The sequence below is a fragment of the Vipera berus genome (assembly GCF_964194415.1).
Source record: "Vipera berus genome assembly, chromosome: 1".
Taxonomy (NCBI): domain Eukaryota; kingdom Metazoa; phylum Chordata; class Lepidosauria; order Squamata; family Viperidae; genus Vipera; species Vipera berus.
In genome coordinates this window covers 145,567,651-145,591,566 of record NC_138202.1, presented here as the reverse complement: position 1 = coordinate 145,591,566, position 23,916 = coordinate 145,567,651, and the positions used below count along the sequence as shown (strand labels likewise).

General features: G+C 39.4%; 1 protein-coding gene across 3 annotated transcripts in view; it reads right to left on the bottom strand.

The window, feature by feature from the left end:
• Positions 1 to 23,916, bottom strand: part of ACVR2A (activin A receptor type 2A) — a 59,752-nt gene that overhangs the window by 21,190 nt on the left and 14,646 nt on the right. For 2 of the 3 annotated variants that reach the window (XM_081312588.1, XM_081312589.1), the window contains 3 exons: positions 13,200 to 13,407; positions 12,071 to 12,180; positions 6,947 to 7,101 (listed from right to left, as the gene is read on the bottom strand). In XM_081312588.1, coding sequence (XP_081168714.1) covers positions 6,947 to 7,101; positions 12,071 to 12,180; positions 13,200 to 13,407 — 473 coding nt within the window. Of the gene's footprint in view, positions 1 to 6,946; positions 7,102 to 12,070; positions 12,181 to 13,199; positions 13,408 to 13,809; positions 13,846 to 23,916 lie in introns of those variants that run through there. The other variant, XM_081312590.1, reaches the window with a different exon arrangement.

Sequence of the window (23,916 nt, the reverse complement as noted above, 5' to 3'; positions counted from 1 at the left end):
CTTTTTAATCTATATGGATCCATCATGCAACATAAAATATTGTGAGGATTCACCTTTACTATACACAGGAAAGGGATCAAAAAGTGTGTATTTTCTTTAGTTCTCAACCATAAGCAAAGGATAAGATTATATTTTGCTTCTCATATTCACTGAAGAGTGTCACTTTCTTTTTCCTTTGCTTTTATTTGTTGTTGTTAGCTGCAAAGTCATTCTCTGTCATCCCCTTCTTCTCTTGCCTTCAATCTTTCCCAGCATTAGGCTTTTATACAAGCTAACTAATCAAACTTTGCCTCCTTTTGTCTTTTTTCTCCTAAGCATACTACTGTATTGCTAATACTAAACAACTAAACAAGGGTTACCTATAATCTTGCATATGCCAATTTAATCCCACCATTCCAAAAAGTAATGTGAAATAATAGTAGAAAATATGTATTTAACAATACATTTAATATTAAATGAACACTGCCTGATGAAGTCCACGTATGTAGTGGGTCTTCAAGATCTGGTTTCTAAAATGAACTCTACCATGTCTATCACTTCTGATTTTAAAGAAACTCTCAAAAATAGACTGATAGAGCATGCAGGTTTGCTATTAATATTGATATTCTCAGGTTCTTAAATATGCCTGAAGTAACGCTCTGAATCTTACAAATGCATTATATTTTGAGAAGGAGAATACTGATTTTGAAACACCATTCAAATTTCCAAAACAAAATGAAAAACATTTTTCTCTTGCATATGCAGATTCTATATCTTAGCAGACATCCAATGATGGTTATGAAGTTTTTTATGTCAATTTGTTTATATGAAGTTCAGTATCATATGAATATATTAGGGCTAGGCACTGTATTAGATTTTTCCACCCAAGCTAATGCAATATCACAATGTTTGCTATAATAGGCCATCAAATTGTTTTTGATACTGACATGTTACACTGTAGAAAATTCAACAAATGGAAGAATCCAATATTTTTGGATACAAATACACATTTCTCCAAATGTTACTCCTATAAGTAGTTTGTAACTCCACAAATGTATGACTACAAATAAAACAGTGCATCTTACCTCTATCATTATATGAAAGGCATGCTTGTAAAAAAAAAGACACACACAGGCAAAAGAGAATTATTTCATATAATACAAAGCAGATATAAGTGCATTTTAGGAAAAGTGAGAGTTGTCAGTAACTAAAAGTTATAGATAAAATTCAGCATGCATGAAATTCTCAAATGTGTACTGCATTGATCCTCTTTATTGACAATAAAAGACAGCAACAATGTAATTGACTTATTTGAACATTAAAGATTTTGTTACTAAATGCTCAAAATAGTATTGAAGCTTCCAAAAACTGATCCATAAGTATGATGTAACTAGTTAGAAGATGCAGGAAAATGTAATTTAGTTAAGATATTGGTAATATTCTGTGCATAAAATGTAAGTTGGTACATTACACCAGAGGGCAGTGTTCCATCATCTAACCTACAAAACTACAAAGCATAACTATGAAACAAAAGGCAGACAGACACAACCCTCATCCTAATCTTACTTCATTTAACCATTAAACTTGCTAAGCATAGTTTACTTTTCAATAATATTTTGGTAGCTAATTTAATTCTAGAAATATCACTCTTCCTTCCTTTTGATCGGCTGCTTCCATTTGGAAATATCAGTATGTAAATTAACACTGAATTAACATTTTAACAGATGAAACACCTCAATTTTTTATTTTTTAAAAGCGAAGGCATTATTATAATATGCAAAATGTAACTGCTGATAAATTGAGGGAAATATAAAATTCACTAAAAACCAACAATAGCAAAAAAGAAAACAGGAGGAAAGATTTCTATCATCAACATTCATTCCAGTCCGTGATACCACCCTCACAAACCCTCTACCTAAGTTCTAAGTGTATTCCATTCCCAGATGAAAACTACTCAGGCAAGTAATTATACTGCTGCCACCGCCTTTTCTACAACAGGGACCTTTCCCCATTTATCAGGAATTGGGATGGGCTAAACAGAAAATCTCCCTTCCCTTCCTCTAAAATAAATGGCTCTAGATTTTCCCTTTAAACCAACAAGTAGTCAATCAAGAAATATTTTTATTTTAATAAAAGCAATGAAAGAAAAAAAAACTCTTCTTTCTGCACAAGGCAGAGATTTGTGTTTAAAAAATCCACAGCAAGCAAAAATGTAGACTCAAAGCAAGCAAAAATATAGACAACTGGAACAGATACAAAATTACTTCCCAATCATGTGTGCCACACTGAGCAAACATTAAGGGGGTGGATTGGGAAAAATCATCGCTCATATGATAAACATTCCCTGTCAACCTTACTACTGTAGTTTCTATTCTTCCAAGATGCTAATAAAATAACAAAGAAACTCCGGATATTCTCTTCTCTTGAATCCTCCTCCCCCCAAATAAAAGAATATTTAAAGGTCCAACCAGACAGCCAGCAGGTCCCTCAAAATGAGGAGTTTCCTTAATCCTTTATATCAGACATGTCAAACACAAGGCCCGGGGGCCGGATCTGGCCCGCGAAGTGGTTTCATGTGGCCCGTGAAGCCATCCTGGAAACAGTGAGGGAACGGCCCCCACTGCCTTGGCCCTGGCCCAGAGACCCTCCTTCTGCCAGAGACCCTCAGATCTCTCCCACTCCTGCCCAGGCCCCCATAGGCACCCTTGATGCGAATGATGTAGAGCTGGCCACGCCCACCCAGCAGGCCATACAGACTTTAGCCACGCCCACCCAGTAGGCCACGCCCGCCCTGGCCATACCCACCCGGCCCCCTGAGGGCAACCGCAATGCTGATGCGGCCCTCAATGAAATTGAGTTTGACACCCCTGCTTTATATTAACACTATACAAAATCAGAAATCGTCAGCTTTATAGAGGAGGAAAAATATGCAAAATGAGAGAAAGAAATCCTCCTTCACGTCACTTGTGCAACCATCTGGATTAAAATAAGTCCATTTTATTCCAACGATTATTATTGGTGATGGGATCACAGAAATAACCGAAACAATGTTGACCATATAACAAACTGTCCTGACAGCAAAGCCTGCTGAAATTCTCTCAGGAAACAGAATTTGGCATACAAAGGCCTTTGAAAGTGACCACATCTTTTTTCAGGTTTGCATGGCTGCTTTGAGAACTGCTCCCATCAAGCTTCATTCACATATGCCTGCCAGTTTGCAAAGTAAAATAGTTACAACCAGGCTACATTGGGCAGGAGCAGTTTCTGATGCACTGGTTTTGATAATCTGAAGAGGAATTACCATCCTCTTTCAAAGGAGTTTCGTAGCCTTATTGTACAGTAAAAACATAAGATAGTGCTTAGCAGTTCAGCATGTATGATCTCATTGAAAGTGAAAAGAAATTACTTTCAGTGTTATCAACCTCTTGATGTCAGGAACATCTGACACAAAATTACAAAAAAAATCAGTGTAGGATTTGCATTTGTGGGAATATGGCTAATAAAACACGGTATTCAAAATATAGGTGTAAAATTAAATAGAAGCGGAGTAACTGTGCTAACTGCTCCAAATACAAAACGATGATCAAGAAGTACTGAATTCATCTAATTTGCCAACAAAAAGTTATTAAGCACTGCAATAAATACACTTTTAATTTGGAAGATACTGCTTTTCAAGATGCACATCTTGCAAACTTCAGTATGACGGTACCATTTTCTGAGGAGCTAACCAGATACTGCTATGCAATCCACCAGTTTTAAATTCTATATATACTTTCTAAATATTAATAATATATTAACCAATGCTACTTGTTTGTGAAGAGGACAATGAGCACTAGTTCAAATAAACCAAATAAGTATGCAGAATTAAGGTTGGCAATAAATTTGTAATAACACTATATAATCTTTCTAGAAAAATAATTCTTAAAACAGTTCTACCATGAAAATGTTTTTCTTCTGTGGAATTTTTTTGGATAAAAGAATTCACAACATTGAAAATGTATTTGTGGGAAGCTGCTTGGAGGAGAGATGGCAATTCATTTAACAAGTCTGAGAGTGGGATGGTGACAGAAGAGTTAATGCCACAATTTAGAAAAATGAGGAAGTGGATATCTGACATCATAATGGCAACTTAAAATAATGTTGGGCAAGTAGAAGGAATCAGGATTGTGAAAGGCATTTAAATAAAGTTAAAATGTCTTAATCTAAACAATGTTCAGGTAAATTTATTTGAGACTTGATTTCACTAGACCAGGGGTAGGCAACCTCATGGACTTCAACTCCCAGAATTCCTGAGTCAGCATAGCCGAGGTTGCCTACCCCTGCACTAGACTGATATGTCAGTTTTACTTTGCTTTTGCTTTTTTATTTATTTATTTATTTATTTAATTACATTTATATACCGCCCTTTCCCGAAGGACTCAGGGCGGTTTACAGGGTAATTAAAAACCAAAATACAAAAGTTAAAACAAGTTTAAAAAAAAAATTAAATTTATCCCTGTATAAGTAAAACCCCAGTTTTAAATTGTATTGATCTTTTATTACAAATTACTTTGGATATTCTTTCTAAAGATGATATAAATCTATGTTTATAAATCAGGGGTGTCAAACTCAATTTCATTGAGGGCCGCATCAGCATTGCGGTTGCCCTTAGTGGGCCGGGTGGGTATGGCCAGGGTGGGCATGGCCTACTGGGTGGGCGTGGCTAGAGTGTGTATGGTCTACTGGGTGGGCGTGGCTAGAGTGCATATGACTTATGCATCAAGGGTGCCTATGGGGGCCTGGGCAGGAGTGGGACAGATCTGAGGGTCTCTGGCAGAAGGAGGGTCTCTGGGCCAGGGCCAAGGCAGTGGGGGCCGTTCCCTCACTGTTTTCAGGATGGCTTCGCGGGCCACATGAAACCACTTCGCGGGCCGGATCCGGCCCCCGGGCCTTGTGTTTGACATGTCTGTTATAAATAATTCAAATTATACTGAATGAATCAGCTTTTTCTCAACTTCATAAAATGAGCCTTTCCTGATTTTTAAGGGATTTTTCTCAGCTACAGGTTGCTTACAGCATGAAGAAATGTCCTTGCAATCGAACATATGTATCACTGACTGTATCTACTGGAAATTAGTTGATAATCTGGTTTATACTCTATAGTCATAGGTTTATATTAGAAGTTCCATGTCTAGTCAGATCATGATTTTTTGCTCAAACTTTTAGATTGTACTCTGAATACACAAGTGTTTTTTACAAATACTCATGATTAATAGTACTGACAAAAATGGTAATATCAAAATTACAATTACGGAATATACACAGAATTTATGAAAAGGATCGCATATGTTGTATACAGTTCTTTGTAATTTATTTATTTATTTATTTATTTAATGGGACTTATATGCCGCCCTATCTCCCGAAGGACTCAGGGCGGCTAACATTGTATCATAGGATTGGTCATAGCACTTTTCACACAGAATCTGCTTCAAATGTTTCATTGTATTGAAACCTCTCAGCAGTTGTTGTTTCAAATGTAATTTATAATCTCGTTATTTTAATAGATGTAGAAAACATTTTTAGTTTCCAAAGATACTTTATGTGTATTTTAAATATACCTTTATCAGAAAAATAACAATCAGCAGAGAGAGAAAAAAATTAAATGAAAAAAATTCAAGGCAATGTGTCAAAATAAATATTTAATATTTCCAATGAGCAAAAACAATCTCTGGTAATATTAGGAAAGCTGAATTGTGTAAAGCAGAGTTTTACTAAGACTGTCTCCTTCCTTGCCAAAAGTTTCTTTTCTGCAAAAAAGGGGGATTTAAGACAGCTACAGTATGAGTCTATCTTTTATATATTTAATTGTTCAAACTTTTATTTCTGTGCTGAAATAGATAAGACCATTTAAAATAAATTATAAAATGTAAAACAGCTTCTCTTATAATTATTTAAAAGTCCAATCTAGTACTAGATAAGTGGTGCAGATTCAAATTATTGCATTGACATTTTAACCACATAAAAGTAAGTTATTTTGATCTCACTTCAATACGAGCTCATATTTTAACAACTTAGTGCTTTTCTTCAAGTGATATTCTAATCTAGGCTTACACGTTACATTTTTTAAACAAGTAACAAAAAACAAGTAAAGAAGACAGCATTACATTTTGTGTGAGAATGTGAAGCGTGCACAAATATTTCTGTAAAAGTTACGGATATTCATAAAAATCATCTTAAAAATAATTTTAGCCAATTTCCACAAGGACTGTCATTCCTAGATTTTCTAAACAATAGGATCCAGTGCACAAAGTCAACAAATTACAATGGAACCGGCAATATACTTCAAATGCCAATTATCTCCTGCAAACATTCATTCTTGGTGCAAATGGCTATCCAAAAAGAGCCTTCAACCTCTACATGCAAAACAATTCCTTCCAACAGCAAGCTACTGACTTGCATAAACACCAGTGGAAGGGAAGCAACAGGTATGAAGGACTTTTTTTTCCTCCTGGCATAATTTGAATGGTGATAGAGCTGATTTATTTAAATACCTGAACAAAACTACAATACAACTGGATATTCAAAATTATTTCAAAATAAAATTTTCAAATAATGGGAAAAAATAAAGTGTTTTCCTAAATTTAATATGTTATACTTTACATCCTGTTACCATAAATGAGTAATTTTAAAACATATCATGTACAAATCATAAAGTTCAAAATATTTACTTTAAGCTGTGCCTTTTGTAGGATACTGACAGTCTTTTGATGAATTGTGGAAGAGGGAAACTAAACTAATTTCAACTAATTTCTTCCTCTAGCTACAGACTCTTAGATCATATGCCAACAGTTTTCCAAAAATCTTAAAAAGTTCAAATAGCAACCGTCAAAAGTAACAAGTCTTTATTAATTTGAGAAAGCTAACAAAAAGATGGGATATAAATCTGACAAAGAAACAAATCTACTTCCATTCAAAATAATCCACTTACTTGGGTTGGTACAAGTACTGGAGGATACGCTAATTTGTGGTGTCTGTACATCCAAAAGGAAAAGAGTACAATCACTGCTATTCCCATTATAGGTCCAAGAGAGTAAAGCAAGGTACTAAACAGAGGTGGTCTAGTTGTCACAGGATTGGAAGTAGCTGCAAGGGGAAAAAGTTTTCTTATAATTCAGTATTAACACAGAAAATATAAGCAATTCTTAAAAACTGAGGAAATTTAAGTTATCTACACACTAAAGTTATCTATGATGATACATCTAAAGCTTAAACATTTAAATTTTAGATTTAAAATTTAGTATTTTGCCTATTATTGTAGGAGATGAGCACAATGAGCTGGAAGGCAGGGTTAACTATATCATCAGTTTGGAATCACTGCGCAGCCACAAGAGACCCAAATCCAGCTCCCTGGAATTCCATTGTCCCTTATCTAGCACCAATTTAGCTTTGACCTTTAGTTGACCAGATTCTTGTGTATATGTAACAATAATAATCTCATCAGTGCTTTGAACTCAGTGAATGTTCTCAATTCTTTGCATCTGACAATTGTAGTTATTGTAATTTAGTAAGTCAACACCATTTTGCCGAGCATTCTCATCGAGAAGCTGACTGATTTGAAATTCTCCCCCGCCATCTGCGATTGGATTCAAGACTTTCTTAGGGATCGGTTACAAACAGTGAGGGTTGGCTCTGCTTTGTCCACCCCCCTGAAGCTTTCCACCGGCACGCCACAGGGCTGTGTGCTTAGCCCCTACCTGTACTCTTTATACACTTATGATTGTGTATCATGTGACCCATCCACTGCGATAATCAAGTTCGCAGATGATACAACTGTGGTGGGTCTTATTACAGGTGGGGATGAGACAGCATATAGGGCGGAGGTACAAAAACTATCCATATGGTGTAGTAACAACAACTTGCACCTAAACATCGGCAAGACGAAAGAGATGGTGTTAGACTTCCGGAGAAAAAAGGAGGAACTTGCCCCACTTTACATCGGAGAGAACTGTGTAGAGAGAGTTTCCTCCTTTAAATTTTTGGGAGTCTACCTCTGTGAAGATCTGACCTGGAAAGTTAACACAACTCAGGTGGCTAGAAAGGCCCAACAGAGGCTTCACTTTCTTAGGGTCTTGCGGAAGAACAGGGTAGAACAACAGCTAATGACCCTCTTTTACCGGTCTACTATAGAGAGCATCCTCTCGTATGGTATTGTGGTTTTGGTATGCTGGTCGCGGATAGGAAAGTATTACAGAGGGTAGTGAGCACAGCACAAGACATTGTGGGCTGTTCCCTGACACCACTGGATGACATCGCCAGGGCTCGTTGCCTTGGAAGAGTGAGAAAGATTCTCAGGGATGACTCACACCCTAGACGGTATCTCTTTACTCTCCTACCATCCGGCAGGAGATATAGGAATATAGCCAGCCGTACCAACAGGCTGAAAAATAGCTTTTATCCGTGGGCTGTTAGGCTTTTAAATGGGACCATAATCTTATGCAGAATTGACTTGGGAGGCCGGTGTGTGGTGTAGTTGGTTCACATAGTGTGGTGGGATGGAGGGTTTGTTGTCACTGGGTGTTGGGGGGAGAGAGCACGGGGGGAGGCTCAGCTAATCTCAATGTACACATGTTGTACTTTGACAATAAAGGTTTATTATTTTATTTTATTTTTTATTGAAAAGTTTTACAATAGATTTTTGAATACAAAAAACCCCCCTCCTACCCCTCCCCTCTCTCCCCTCCCCTCCCCGACTTCCCAGAGCTGAATACAGGGTATAAAAATACAAACAAGCATAATCTAAAATATGCTAACAACAATAAGACATTAGATTCTATCGTACTTTAACTCTCCATCGTCAAAATATTAATAAAATAACTACTAACTACTTATACATCATATAGATCCACTACTTATTCAAATGCTAAATGAAACTTTTTAGTCCCATATTTATTTTGGATATAATCAATCCATCTCCTCCATTCCACAATGTATCTCTGTTGCGATTGGTCTTTCAAATACGCTGAAATCTTTGCCATCTCCGCCAACTTAGAAACTTTTAAAGTCCACTCTTCTATAGTCGGCAGTTCTTCCTTCTTCCAATATTGCGCTACTAAAAGTCTCGCTGCCGTAATTAAATTCAACATCAACTTAATATCTATAACAGTAGTATCTGTAATAATACCCAATAAAAACAATTGTGGAGAAAACTTTATCCTTTTCTTAAATATCTTTTGCATATTCCACCAAATTTTAATCCAAAAAGCTTTAACCTTTTTACAAGTCCACCATATATGAAAATACGTTGCATCCTCACAACCACACCTCCAACATTTGGGCTGGCAATTCGGATACATACTTGCTAATTTTTTAGGATCTAAATGCCATCTATAAAACATTTTATAAAAATTCTCTTAAATTTTGGGCCTGTGTAAATTTCACATTTCTAACCCAGATCTTTTCCCAAGTATCCATTGTTATAACTTCTTGAAAATTTTGAGCCCACTTTATCATACAGTCTTTAACGAGTTCCGTTTCTGAATCAATTTCTATCAATGCATTATATATCCTCTTTATATGTGCTTGTCCTTGATCTCTAATTTGCTTTACCAAGTTTTCATCAGTCATCAAAAAACCATCTAGCTTGTAATTGCCCATACTGAAACCAAGTTTGTACAATCTTTTCTTCTTTTAAAATATTATATGGCTTTAATTGCCATACATTCCTTTCTAAACTTAAAATTTCCTTATATGTAGTCTCATCATGTTTAAATCCCACATTTATATTTTCTATTGCGTGTTTAGGTATTGCCCAAATGGGTATCTTGTAGCTTAACTTATGTCTATACTTTTTCCACACTCGCAACAGAGCACACCTTAAAATATGTGTCTTAAACACACTATCCACCTTATCATACAATAAATATGCATGCCACCCAAATAACAAATCATGACCCTCAAGATTTAATAATCTCCTTTGTGTTAAATTAAACCAGTCACTTATCGCTGACAAAGCAGCAGCCTCATAATATAATTTAAAATTAGGCATTTTAAGACCACCTCTTTCACGCGTATCGTGCATTATCTTAAATTTAACTCGTGGCTTTTTCCCTGCCCAAACAAATTTATTAATTCCTTTTTGCCATTCCTCCAAATTTAAATCCTTTTTAAGTATAGGTATCATTTGAAATAAAAATAAAAATTTTGGCAAAACATTCATTTTCACAGCCGCAATTCTTCCCAATAGATAGTTGTAGTTTTTTCCAACTATCTAATTCTTTTTGTATTTTTCCCCATAACCTTTCATAATTATTTTTATATAACTTCACATTTGAGGCTGACAGATATATCCCCAAATATTTAATCCTTTTAACTATTTCAAATCCCGTCAATTCTTCTAAAACAGCCTTTTGTGATACTGTCATATTTTTAGACAATATTTTAGTTTTTTGTACGTTGATCTTAAATCCAGAAACTTTCCCATATTGCATTATTATCTCCATCAATTCTACAACTGAATAATCCGGCTGGGTTACTGTAACAACCAAAAAGGTTTATTATTTATTATTTCTTGGATGCAACCATATAGATCAGGAGTCCCCAACCTTCAGGCTGCGGCCCACTACCAGGCCTTGCCCTATATGGAATTGGGCCATGAGTGGCTGGCTGGAGCACGCGCACTGGCCCGCCACTCACGCAAGGACTGCATATGTGCTGGTTCACTGCTTGCGCAGCCCAATTCCTCTCTCCCCCCTCCAGCCAGGCCACCAAGCCACAAAGGTTGGGGACCACTGATACAGATTATTGTTGGGATAAAAGGGAAATATATAAGGTCAAAATTCAGCAAGGCTTTTCCCAATCTAATCCAACTACAGACAGTCCTTGTATTACAACCATTCATTTAATGATCGAATGTGCATCTGGAAAAGCAATAGAGGGATTTGGTGGCACAGAAATTTCCCAGTGAGGAGGAAGTATATTCCAGAGAGAAGCCCAAATTAAGAGACTGCACATTCCCAAACTACATGGCGGTGTGTGTGTGTGTGTGTAAGAACTTTAGAGTAGTCACACCTTAGAATCTCTCAGGATATATCTATTAGAGAAGAGAGATATAGCTTTAGTTTGGCGAGATTCTGTACTTGGCAGTGTAAACACATAATATATTGGACTTGACTGGATTTCACTATATCAGACATGTAAAACACAAGGCCCGGGGGCCAGATGCGGCCCACGAAGTGGTTTCATGTGGCCCGCGAAGCCATCCTGGAAACAGTGAGGGAACGGCCCCCTCTGCCTTGGCCCTGGCCCAGAGACCCTCCTTCCGCCAGAGACCCTCAGATCTGTCCCACTCCTGTCCAGGTCCCCATAGGCACCTTGATGCGTAGGCCATACGCACTCTAGCCACGCCCACCCAGTAGGCCACGCCCACCCTGGCCACATCCACACGGCCCCCTGAGGGCAACCGCAATGCTGATGCGGCCCTCAATGAAATTGAGTTTGACACCCCTGCACTATATGGTCTTTCGGTTTGGGCCTGACAGATTCAAAATTATGACAAGCTCAGGAAACAGTGACTTATCACCCATCCTTGAAGACCCCTACACCACCTCTGCAGTCACATGATTGCTATTTGGGTGCTTGGCAACCAGTTCACATTTATGATGGTTGCAGTGTCTTGCAGTCATATCATCATGACCTCTGGCTTCCAACAAGCAGTCAATTGAAAAAGACAGATTCACTTAACAACTGTGTGTTTCGCTTAACAAATCTGTGACTTGTTTAATGACACTGGTGATTCCCTTAACAACTGTGGTAAAAATAGTTGTGAAGTAGGGTTGAGTTACGTGATGCCTTGATTTATGATCAGACCGACCTTCAATGGAAATTCTGATACCAAGTGTGATTGTAAGTCAAGGGCTACCTGTATTGCTTAGTATTGTATCTAATCAAGGCTGCTGTGTCCAGGACCCTTCCTATGTTTCTTCAATTACAATTATTATCATCCAATGAGGATAACAGAAAAATATCTACAAGCATGTTCAATATTTAATAGAGGTTTTAAATTCTAAACAAATGTCTCTGCAGGACTCTTTTTAGGAAAAGTTATATCACATACGTTGTGTGACCTCCATCTCTGGAAAGTAGAAAAAATGTTCATTGCACATGTTGCCCTCACAGCAGCAGAAAAACACTTCAGGGCTATCTTTCTTTTCTATACAGTCAGTCCTGTAAGAGATTAAAATTAGTTAAATATTAAAATGTTACAATTATATTAAAGAAAACATCCAGCAAAATTGCTACTAGTAAATTAATACAGAATTTAAAAGTTTGGCATTCTGGAATCTACATTTGAATATCTGAGTAATTACCATTTTGTGCAAAAGTACATCAAACTTTCATTTGGCTTCCATAATGAAAGGGAACAATACAGAAGGTACTACATAAAAAGCAGCACAAATCACACACGTTGCATCAAAAGAATGATACCAGCAGACATCAAACTGCCTACTGCTTCCTATAAAGTGGTTGCTAATCATGCTAACCTGAGGCATCTCTTAAAACAACAGTACAAGTCTTCTACATATCTAACTTGAGCTTCTTGCTTTTTGCTTTGAGAAAAGGCCTGCAGGAAATTGATAGGTAGAAATGACTGATGTTTCAGCTCACTCCCAATTTTAAATTATGAATCCCAACAGCATTTTAGCCTAAGTTTAATACTGCATTAGCTGCAGCCAGCAGTTCATGCAATTAGCTCAGTTATGCAGAGACCGTCTCACCAGTCAGATTGGTGGGTCTGAAGAGTTTTCTCCACACCAGATTAGCTCAGCACTAGTCTGTTCCAATTTGATTACCAAATCAAAAGCAGGTTTGGAAAAAAATGGACCTTTACCTTATCTTTACTTATTATGGGGGGGAAAAAACCTGCTCATCCTCCAATGTAGTTTTGGCTATTATTTATCAACAAAGCCTCACAAAATATACATAAAAGTAACTAGCCAATTTCTACACAGAAGAATGAACAAACAAATCTGGTATTAAAATAAAAATATCTAAAAAGTTATGTGGCAGTGTCCCCAAACAATGAAGGATCATTCTGTCACTTACCTTAAGGATTTGTTTGATATCTTAGTCTGTATAAATCTTGTGTAATAGTCTACGCTTATACACATCATGAAGTTTCTAGACTTTAGAAAGAGATTAAATTTTACAAAACAGGAAATATGAAAATAGTCGTGTTTGCTTGCCTGTCATAACAATTAATATCATCCAACCAGCAGCCCTTTTTCACAATTTCAATAGATCCAGAAATATTCTTCCATGTTGCAAAGCAGTGTTTTCTTTTATCTTTGTCACCATAGCAAAGTTCAATGCCACTACGATTTGTCTTATCATTTTCCCAATTAGCATTGTAGAAGATGCACTCCTGCGTCTCTGATCTGCCTAGTATGGCACCTGCAAGGAATTGGTTTTTAAGAATTAAATTCTGGATAACCTTGGAAAAATAATTAAATACTAAAAACAAAAGCTGTATTTAAAAAGTCTTGTAATCTTTACTAATAAATATTATGTTTACATTTCAATCTGGTATGCATTGCATTTTTTCCCCTTTGGGCAGAACAATAGTTGCTTTTATTTACTGTTTTTAATTTAGCAATGCAATTTTTTCAGATGTCAAAACTCATTGTTTTCTGGTATTCACAGCAAAGGTAATAATAATCTCTCTCTTAAGAAACAAAGAAATACAATCCTATCTCTAAACATTACTTGTCACTTGCCAATCTAGTGAAATCTCTTTCCCATAAAGGATGTTATTACTTTTTGATGGAAGAATATGATTTTATACAGAAATATCACCTCCTAGTTTTCCTGTAAGATACTGAGACATTCTAATAATTCCTCATGCCATGTAAAACAGAAAAGAAAATGTATGTTGTATTTCTTGTCTTCTGACATTCTAGCATAAAATCAATAAACATCTATAAATGCAGGCATAAGCTTAAAATGTTTGGCAGCTCTTTAATACTGAATCTAAACTATGATATCATGTCCAATAATCTGTATTAAATCTTTCTATGTTTCTATCTTCTATCTGTTTTTACATTTTTCATTAAAGCACATTTGTTTCAGATATTCCATTTAAGTTTCTAGCCATCAATTTTCTTTCATTTCAGGCAGGAAGGACAAACAGCCAATCTCTCCTATAACCTTTACATATGTATGGACAATGTCTTATAAATACTGACTGTCGAGTTATCTGAATTCATATTTTCATTTGAAAGTCATTTAAGCATATTTGACTAGACTTCATATTTCTAACATAAAATGTCATTAGCACACTGTATTTCATACCCTGATAGAATTACTGCAGGCATACTGTTATTATGCTAGAGAAAAGAAGAGAAGGAATAGACAAGAGGAAGAAGCAAAGACAGGACACAAATTAAACAGGTGCAAGTGACTTATTTTCTATTTAATAAAACCCACAAAATGCAGTAGTAGATCTGCTGCAAATGGGAACTAATGCAATGTTATTGGTATAACCTAATTATTAAGTGATACAATCTATATTTAGGTTACTACAAGAGCAAAGGTTCTAATTTCAAATCCTAAATGTATTTTTTAAAAAAAAATTATTACAGTCCTCATATTTGAAGACTCAAATTTTTTTTTATAATTAAGGAAAAGTACTTTATAAACTAAATTTCTAAAAACTTGCAGAGATTTCAGTGGAACTTAGTCATATCAAGAGTCATTTCCACTTTTGGGTTTGGTATGGACTAACTCAGTCTCCTTCTCTTTCTTTCTTTTAGCATAACCCTTGCCAAAGTAAACCAAAAGTGGAAAAATAGACTAACATGGGCTGTGGATTTGTATTATTTATTGGATCTGAGGTACTCAACTCCATATGGCTTAATAATTTTTAAACAGATTTTTTTTTTAAAAGGAACATGCTCAACCAGGCAAAAACATAAAAATAAAAAACTAATGTATGACATTTAAACACACTTTTAAATCCATGAATATATACAGGTTCTTCTCTGTTTTTCCAACAGAAAGAGCAAATGAAACATGGCAATGTAGTAATTAAAACAATTACTAATTAAACAGGGAACAAAAGATAGGAATAAAAATTTGTGTCAGTGACAAGATTTCTCAACAGTATTAGTCCTACATTATCTTGTAGTGTGTCCAGAAATAATGGAAGCCAATATAGTTCATGCAAAACCAATGTTAGATTATTTCTACAGGTCGTCCTCAACTTACAATAATTCATCTAGTGATCATTTGAAGTTACAATGGCTCTGGAAAAGTGACTTATGACCATTTTTCACACTTATGGCTGTTGCAGCAACCCCATGGTCACGTGATCAAAATCAGATGCCTGGATATTTATGACAGTTGCAATATACTTTTGCGACCTTCCGACAAGCAAAATCAATAGGGAAAACAGATTTACTTAATAACCATGTTACTAACTTAACAACTGCAGTGATTCACTTAAAAACTGTGGCAAGAAAGGTCGTAAAATGGGGCAAAACTCACTTAACAATAGCAATTTTGGGGTCAATTGTGGTCGTAAGTCAAGAACTACCTATATTCTCTGTATCTAATAGGAGCTGCCACACTCTGTTTAGGTGCAATTCCCAAGTCATCTTTAAGGGCACCTTCATTTACTATGCCTTGCAGCAATACATATAGCAAGCTTCTACAACATGAACTACTGTAGATAAGATTATCCTTTAGTAATAACCACCCGGAAATTCAACTCTTTGTTATGCAGATATAGGTAGCCCTTGACTTATGACCAAAATTGGGACAGGAAAATTCATTGTTAAGCAAGGTGAATGTTAAGTGAGGCATCACACGACTGCACTAAATTGTATTACCTTTTTGCCACAATCTTTAAGGGAGCTATCATGGTCATTAAGCGAGACATGTAATTACAATTTGTGATGGCTTTCCCCCATTGACTTTGCTTGTTGGCAGATGGCTAAAAAGGTTGCAAATTGTTATCACATGCAGCGTTTCTAAATGTGAGCTGTTGCTAAGTGCCCAAATTATGATCAGGTGACCACAGGTATGCTGGGACAGCCAGAGCTTTGAGGTCCTATTATCACTTTTTTCAGCTAGGGCAACTCAGAACAAATGGCCATTATACATCTGTAGCGTCACTCAAGACTATTAAAAATCTCTGCATCGATGTATCTAAATCCCACCTTTTTTTACTTTTGTATTTTATGAACACTATTATCTCATCTATTTCCCATGAATCTTGCCACATGTTTACGTACTACCTCGAGGGAAGGGAAAAGTTGTTCTTTTGTCATTCCAAGGATGCAAATATAGATTAATGAAAAAAGCATAGGATTTGTCATCATTTCAATTATATTTTAAAAACTGAAAGTTTAGTCTACTTTACAGAATTAAGAAAGTTCAGATTTATTCCAGATCCTTGAAGAATGACATAATATAATTCAAATAAATTACTTTTAGTATAACAGATGAGTAGTTTTAAATTTCTTAACAGGTTATAGCCTAATGCCCTCTCCCACTTTCATCCCTAGCTACAAACCTGTCAATTTGTTATTTTTAAATGCTTTTTAAGTGCCTTAATTATTCATGATTTTCCTCAATGTTATTATATTTTACTGTTGTAGATCATGTATACATACAAGTAAATTATATATGCAAATATTGATTTTCTGCCCCTGAGTTTTTTACTTTCAACTCTGTTTCTTGTTACTTCTGTTTGCTTTTTTCCCAGAAAACCAGTTTTTTATATGCATTTCCCCCAAATAATGGTTATCTGTTTCATGGCCTTTTAAAATGTCCACTTCAAACAAAATGGATTTTATAAGCAGACAAAATAATATAGCATGCTGAATTCTACTTCAAGAAAATTTAAATCATTTTGTTTAGCTCTCCTAGTTCCACTGTGCAAATATTGCATGACCAGCATATAAATTAAATAAAACTTTTAAGTACATTTGAAAGAAAGTTGGGGATTTACAAAAAGAAAGTCCTGCTACATTGGATAAAACCTAAAAATGTTTACTTGTTGAGCTATTGTGATATTTAAAAAAGAGAAAATATTTAGTATCATTAAAGCATATACCGTATATACTTGAGTATAAGCCGAATTTTTCAGCCCACTTTTTGGGCTGAAAAATTCCACTTCGGCTTATACTCCAGTCAACAAAAAAAACTTACCGAGGACTTGTGCGCGGCCGAGGCTTTGGTGCTTCCGGGATCGCCCGCACCTCTCCCAAGCCACCGCCGTCCGAGACCTGCCGAAGTTTGGGGAGGTTTGGGGAGGTGCGCGCGCACCTCCCCAAACTCCGCGCCTTGCCTGCCTGCTTCTTTCCGCAGCGGAAAGAAGCAGGCAGGCAGGGCGCGGAGGAACGGAGACTTGCCGACGTTTGGGGAGGTTTGGGCGCCTCCCCAAACCTCGGCAGGTCTCCGTTCCTCCGCGCAGACCTGCCGACGTTTGGGGAGGTTTGGGCGCCTCCCCAAACCTCCCCAAACGTCGGCAGGTCTCCGTTCCTCCTGCCGACCTTTGGGGAGGTTTGGGCGCCTCCCCAAACCTCCCCAAACCTCGGCAGGTCTCCGTTCCTCCTGCCGACCTTTGGGGAGGTTTGGGCGCCTCCCCAAACCTCGGCAGGTCTCCGTTCCTCCTGCCGACCTTTGGGGAGGTTTGGGCGCCTCCCCAAACCTCGGCAGGTCTCCGTTCCTCCTGCCGACCTTTGGGGAGGTTTGGGCGCCTCCCCAAACCTCGGCAGGTCTCCGTTCCTCCTGCCGACCTTTGGGGAGGTTTGGGCGCCTCCCCAAACCTCCCCAGGTCTCCGTTCCTCCTGCCGACCTTTGGGGAGGTTTGGGCGCCTCCCCAAACCTCGGCAGGTCTCCGTTCCTCCTGCCGACCTTTGGGGAGGTTTGGGCGCCTCCCCAAACGTCCCCAAACCTCGGCAGGTCTCCGTTCCTGTTTGGGGAGGTTTGGGCGCCTCCCCAAACCTCCCCAAACCTCGGCAGGTCTCCGTTCCTCCGCGCAGACCTGCCGACCTTTGGGGAGGTTTGGGCGCCTCCCCAAACGTCCCCAAACCTCGGCAGGTCTCCGTTCCTGTTTGGGGAGGTTTGGGCGCCTCCCCAAACCTCCCCAAACCTCGGCAGGTCTCCGTTCCTCCGCGCAGACCTGCCGACCTTTGGGGAGGTTTGGGCGCCTCCCCAAACCTCCCCAAACCTCGGCAGGTCTCCGTTCTTCCTGCCGACCTTTGGGGAGGTTTGGGCGCCTCCCCAAACCTCCCCAAACGTCGGCAGGTCTGCGCGGAGGAACGGAGACCTGCCGAGGTTTGGGGAGGTTTGGGGAGGCGCCCAAACCTCCCCAAACAGGAACGGAGACCTGCCGAGGTTTGGGGAGGTTTGGGGAGGCGCCCAAACCTCCCCAAAGGTCGGCAGGTCTGCGCGGAGGAACGGAGACCTGCCGAGGTTTGGGGAGGTTTGGGGAGGCGCCCAAACCTCCCCAAACAGGAACGGAGACCTGCCGAGGTTTGGGGACGTTTGGGGAGGCGCCCAAACCTCCCCAAAGGTCGGCAGGTCTGCGCGGAGGAACGGAGACCTGCCGAGGTTTGGGGAGGTTTGGGGAGGCGCCCAAACCTCCCCAAACAGGAACGGAGACCTGCCGAGGTTTGGGGACGTTTGGGGAGGCGCCCAAACCTCCCCAAAGGTCGGCAGGTCTGCGCGGAGGAACGGAGACCTGCCGAGGTTTGGGGAGGTTTGGGGAGGCGCCCAAACCTCCCCAAACAGGAACGGAGACCTGCCGAGGTTTGGGGACGTTTGGGGAGGCGCCCAAACCTCCCCAAAGGTCGGCAGGTCTGCGCGGAGGAACGGAGACCTGCCGAGGTTTGGGGAGGTTTGGGGAGGCGCCCAAACCTCCCCAAACAGGAACGGAGACCTGCCGAGGTTTGGGGACGTTTGGGGAGGCGCCCAAACCTCCCCAAAGGTCGGCAGGTCTGCGCGGAGGAACGGAGACCTGCCGAGGTTTGGGGAGGTTTGGGGAGGCGCCCAAACCTCCCCAAACAGGAACGGAGACCTGCCGAGGTTTGGGGACGTTTGGGGAGGCGCCCAAACCTCCCCAAAGGTCGGCAGGTCTGCGCGGAGGAACGGAGACCTGCCGAGGTTTGGGGAGGTTTGGGGAGGCGCCCAAACCTCCCCAAACAGGAACGGAGACCTGCCGAGGTTTGGGGACGTTTGGGGAGGCGCCCAAACCTCCCCAAAGGTCGGCAGGTCTGCGCGGAGGAACGGAGACCTGCCGAGGTTTGGGGAGGTTTGGGGAGGCGCCCAAACCTCCCCAAACAGGAACGGAGACCTGCCGAGGTTTGGGGAGGTTTGGGGAGGCGCCCAAACCTCCCCAAACGTCGGCAGGTCTGCGCGGAGGAACGGAGACCTGCCGAGGTTTGGGGAGGTTTGGGGAGGCGCCCAAACCTCCCCAAACAGGAACGGAGACCTGCCGAGGTTTGGGGACGTTTGGGGAGGCGCCCAAACCTCCCCAAAGGTCGGCAGGTCTGCGCGGAGGAACGGAGACCTGCCGAGGTTTGGGGAGGCGCCCAAACCTCCCCAAAGGTCGGCAGGAGGAACGGAGACTTGCCGAGGTTTGGGGAGGTTTGGGGAGGCGCCCAAACCTCCCCAAAGGTCGGCAGGAGGAACGGAGACCTGCCGAGGTTTGGGGAGGTTTGGGGAGGTGCCCAAACCTCCCCAAAGGTCGGCAGGAGGAACGGAGACCTGCCGACGTTTGGGGAGGTTTGGGGAGGCGCCCAAACCTCCCCAAAGGTCGGCAGGAGGAACGGAGACCTGCCGACGAGCCGCGGCCACACAGGGTATTCCTGTGTATTCAGGCTTGCAGAACGGCGGATCGGCTTATACTCGAGTCAATAACTTTTTCCAGTTTTGGGGGGTGAAATTGGGGGTCTCGGCTTATACTCGAGTCGGCTTATACTCAAGTATATACGGTACTTTTTTTACTCTATATAAACTTGTCAATTGCTTTCTTCAACAAAATAACGTAAAGCTAAAAGATTTTTTAAAAAATATTTGATACTTATTCATAATAGTAATATTCCGTCGCTATTTTGGACCTTTAGAGATTCATCTATCTTCCTTATCCCTAATGTTTATTCAGCAATTTAAAAAGAGAATACTGACAAATACTCAGTGTTGCCACTCTCGGTTTACAGAATGAAATCTATCCCCAATATTCCTTCAAGTGTCATTATTCTGCCCCAGCAAGTTCTTAAAAACCTTAAAGGAAATTTTGAGGCTGTGCCAAGAATTGCATGAGGAAGAACCAGCTTTCACAGATCATAGTTCTAATGGACTATTACTACATAAGATATGATTCCTTGCTTTGAAGGAAATCCAAAGTAAAAAGAATCCCTGACAAATAGCAACACAGCCTCTATTGAAACACTTAGAATAATGGGGAGCCTACTACCTCCCTGGTGTCTGGTTTTATTTTAAAATTAAAATACACTTTAACATTAAATTGATAGCCTGCTAAAAGGAAATTTCAAAGCTGCATTAAAGGTTGTTATTCTAACAAAACAGGTGGACAAAAATGCCAAATGCAGGCTAAACATCTGGTTGACTGTGCAACTGTCATGGCTCAGGAAACTGAAAATTTCCTCCAAAAGAAAGTCAGCCTCAGGAGACACAAAACTAAGAATCACCTGAGACTCAAAACACAGGCACCACCAGAACAGCTGGAATGGTCAGGTGGAATGGTGATGATGTAGGGCCTTCCATCCCCCCCCACACCCTCCCTAGTGAGTAGAACAAAGATATTCTAGGACAAGGGTCTTCAAACTTGGCCCTTTTAGAACTTGTGGACTTCAACTCCCATAATTCCTCAGCCGGCTGAGGAATTCTGGGAGTTGAAGTCCACAAGTCATAAAAGGGCCAAGTTTGAAGACCCCTGTTCTAGGAGGCTCTTTGCTTACAAGAGAGTAAATTTCTTGACTAAAGATAGCTGAGTCCAGCCTAATTTAAAATGCAGATCTACTTCATAATTCTTTTGTTGGATTCAACTATCTGATGTTTGTGTGGATTCCGCTTGTGAAACTCTGGCTTTTGAAGCAAAATCATTCAGGCAAGCTCCCATTTTCAGCCACTGTTCGGGTTTGCCTTCCTTGTCAACTGTCATCTCCTCAAGTGTGCAAGTGTCTGTCTAATTGAGACCTGAAGCAAGACTCAAGCTAAGCATCAACTGGCTACCTGGATGGTTAATACCAATAAACATTTTTGAAAAAAGAACAGGAACTGATGTCTAAAAGTTATTTTATGAAATTAACAAATCCCATTCAGAAACATTAACATAAAACAAACTAACATAGTAGGTCTTAGTTCTTCAAGTAGTGTTCAATATTCTGTAACTGTAAAAGCTGAAAAGCATGCAAACTCTTAGTATAAAACTACATTATGGCAAAATCCATTTAGGTTTGGTTAAATCTATGGCACAAACCCTGAGCATATCTATAAAATATAATGCAACTTGATCATCTGTGATCATTGTAATAATCACCCTAAGCTTTTGTGTTCTTCAAGGGATAACTGATTAGGTAAAGTAATTTAAAAGTAAACCCCTAGCTAGCAACAGAGCTTTTTGCTAGCTGACATTAAGCAGATCCATAGAAAAGTACGGTACATAGAAAATCTTTTCTTCACTGTCAGCATTACCAAAAGAGTCAGTCCTTTTAAGGCAATAAAGAAGTCATTTCTCTTTAAACTATGCAGTATACAGCAAGCTGAGACTACATAATAAATCTGACAAATTTTAAATAGACATCTTTGGGGAGGGAAGGATATGAAAATATTTAAAATTTTATTCTAGTTTATTTCTGTTGCCTGCAATTGTCCATAGAATGAGGGCAGATTTATACATCCACCACTGTATAATCTTAGAAAAGGCAAACTGGCGTAGACAAAGAGGCTACTCCCAATTACCTCCCAATGGACTAAATATTTTTAGGCAATCTCTTCCTAAAATATCACCATGGCTTCCTGTAGCTTTCCAGAAGATCAGGAAGCTGGGCTGCTACCTCCATCCCCTAAAATAATACTCATCCTAATATAAACTAATTGAAGGTACCAGTCCTGCATCTTCATTTATAAAATTTCAACCAATCTTTGCAATCAGATGCACAGGTAGAAAAGAACCTGGTAGATGAAGAATTTACATTTTCTATCATTATCTAATTCAGCCGGTTTTATTTTGCCACCAGGAAAATACATTTCAGTTTTAGTGTAATAGAATAATCTAATACAGAGTTCCTGAATCTTTCTGGCCTTACGGACCGTTTGGGGGGGGGGGAGAGGGGATGGTTCCATGCGAGCGGCTGGCAAGCCTATATGCAGCTTACAAACAGGGCATGTATGCACATGCTCACCTACTGCTTGTGCAAGTGGGGGTGTGCATGTGCACACTCACCTGCCATTTCCACAGCCAGGTTGCACATAGTTCATAGCCCACTAATGGGCCACAGCCCAGAAGTTGAGGACCCCTCATCTAATATGTGAAGATTAATCATTTCAGTTGTGTTGCCTTGAAACTCAGGCATCCTGAGTTTGCATGGAGGTGAAGACCTATTCCCTATGGGAGAACAAATACTTTTACCTTTGCAAAGTGGCTTTTTTGCATATCTGAAAATATGAATCACCAAGTTATTCAAGCAAAAAACCCCACTTTTATTAAGGGGGACCAAGTCTTTATATTGTGTACAGAAACAAATGATACATTCAGTATATGCGCTACATCAGAAAGTGATCAGACATTGATTACAGATAGTCCTTGACTTATGACCACAATTGAGCCCAAAATTTCTGTTGCTGAGACAGATAGGTTTTGCCCCATTTTACAACCTTCCTTGCCATAGTTGTTCATTGAATCACTGCACTTATTTAGTAACACAGCTGTTAATTGAGTCTGGCTTACCAACATATTTGCTTGTCAGAAGGTTGCAAAGGTTGATCACATAATGTCAGGATACTGCAACTGTCATAAATACATGCCAGTTACCAAGGGGCTGAATTCTGATCATGTGACGTAAGGGTGAAAAATGGTTGTAAGTCGCTTTTTTCAGTACCATTGTAACAAATTCTTTGCCAGGACTTTAAGAGTTTTAAAACCATGAATGCAGCAAGTCCACCACAATCTAAGAGGTAATCTAGTGCCTTCAGTGTTACGTCGAGGCCTTGGCAGCATTCTTTTACATGCTCTTATGTTTGGCTATTTGCCCTGTGCAGGTCTGCATTTTAACATCCCAAACTGCTTCATAATTAATTAAATTAATACAAGTATTCCAGAAACACCACTTGCATATTTGGGCAATTAATGTCCTCTAAAAATAATTGGGCCATTGGAAGTGTTCTTACTTAATAGTGAAATCAAATGCAATAATGTGATGCCCACCAATCAGCACTTAAGAGTGTAGAAAAAAAGAGGATATCCCTTACCTCCAGGTAGTCTGCAAAAAGGAAATCTAACAATTTTATTTTACAGGCAAGTCACTGAAAACATTAAGAGTTTTGTCTTTTGTAATACAATAAGCATGAAAAACAAAACTGTCTCTCTTGAACAGAGTTAACCACAAACGAAGACCCATCTGAGAAGAATTCAAAAGTCAGGATTTTGTAGGGCCATATTAGTAAGATCTGAATGAGCTCTCTCTACTGGTTAAGACTTTGGGCCAGTCACTCTCTCTCAGCCCAATCCACCTCACAGTACTGTTGTTATTGTGGGGAAAATAGGAGGAAGATGGTATGTGGGATATGTTAACTTTATTATTTGTAAAATAATAAAGGCAATGTACAAAATAAATAAATTATTATGGTTTGCAAATAATCATGATGGTAACTTCCTTCATCTGTAATCTCAGGAAGCAGAATTACAGGATTCAAAGTTACTTCAAACTCGCT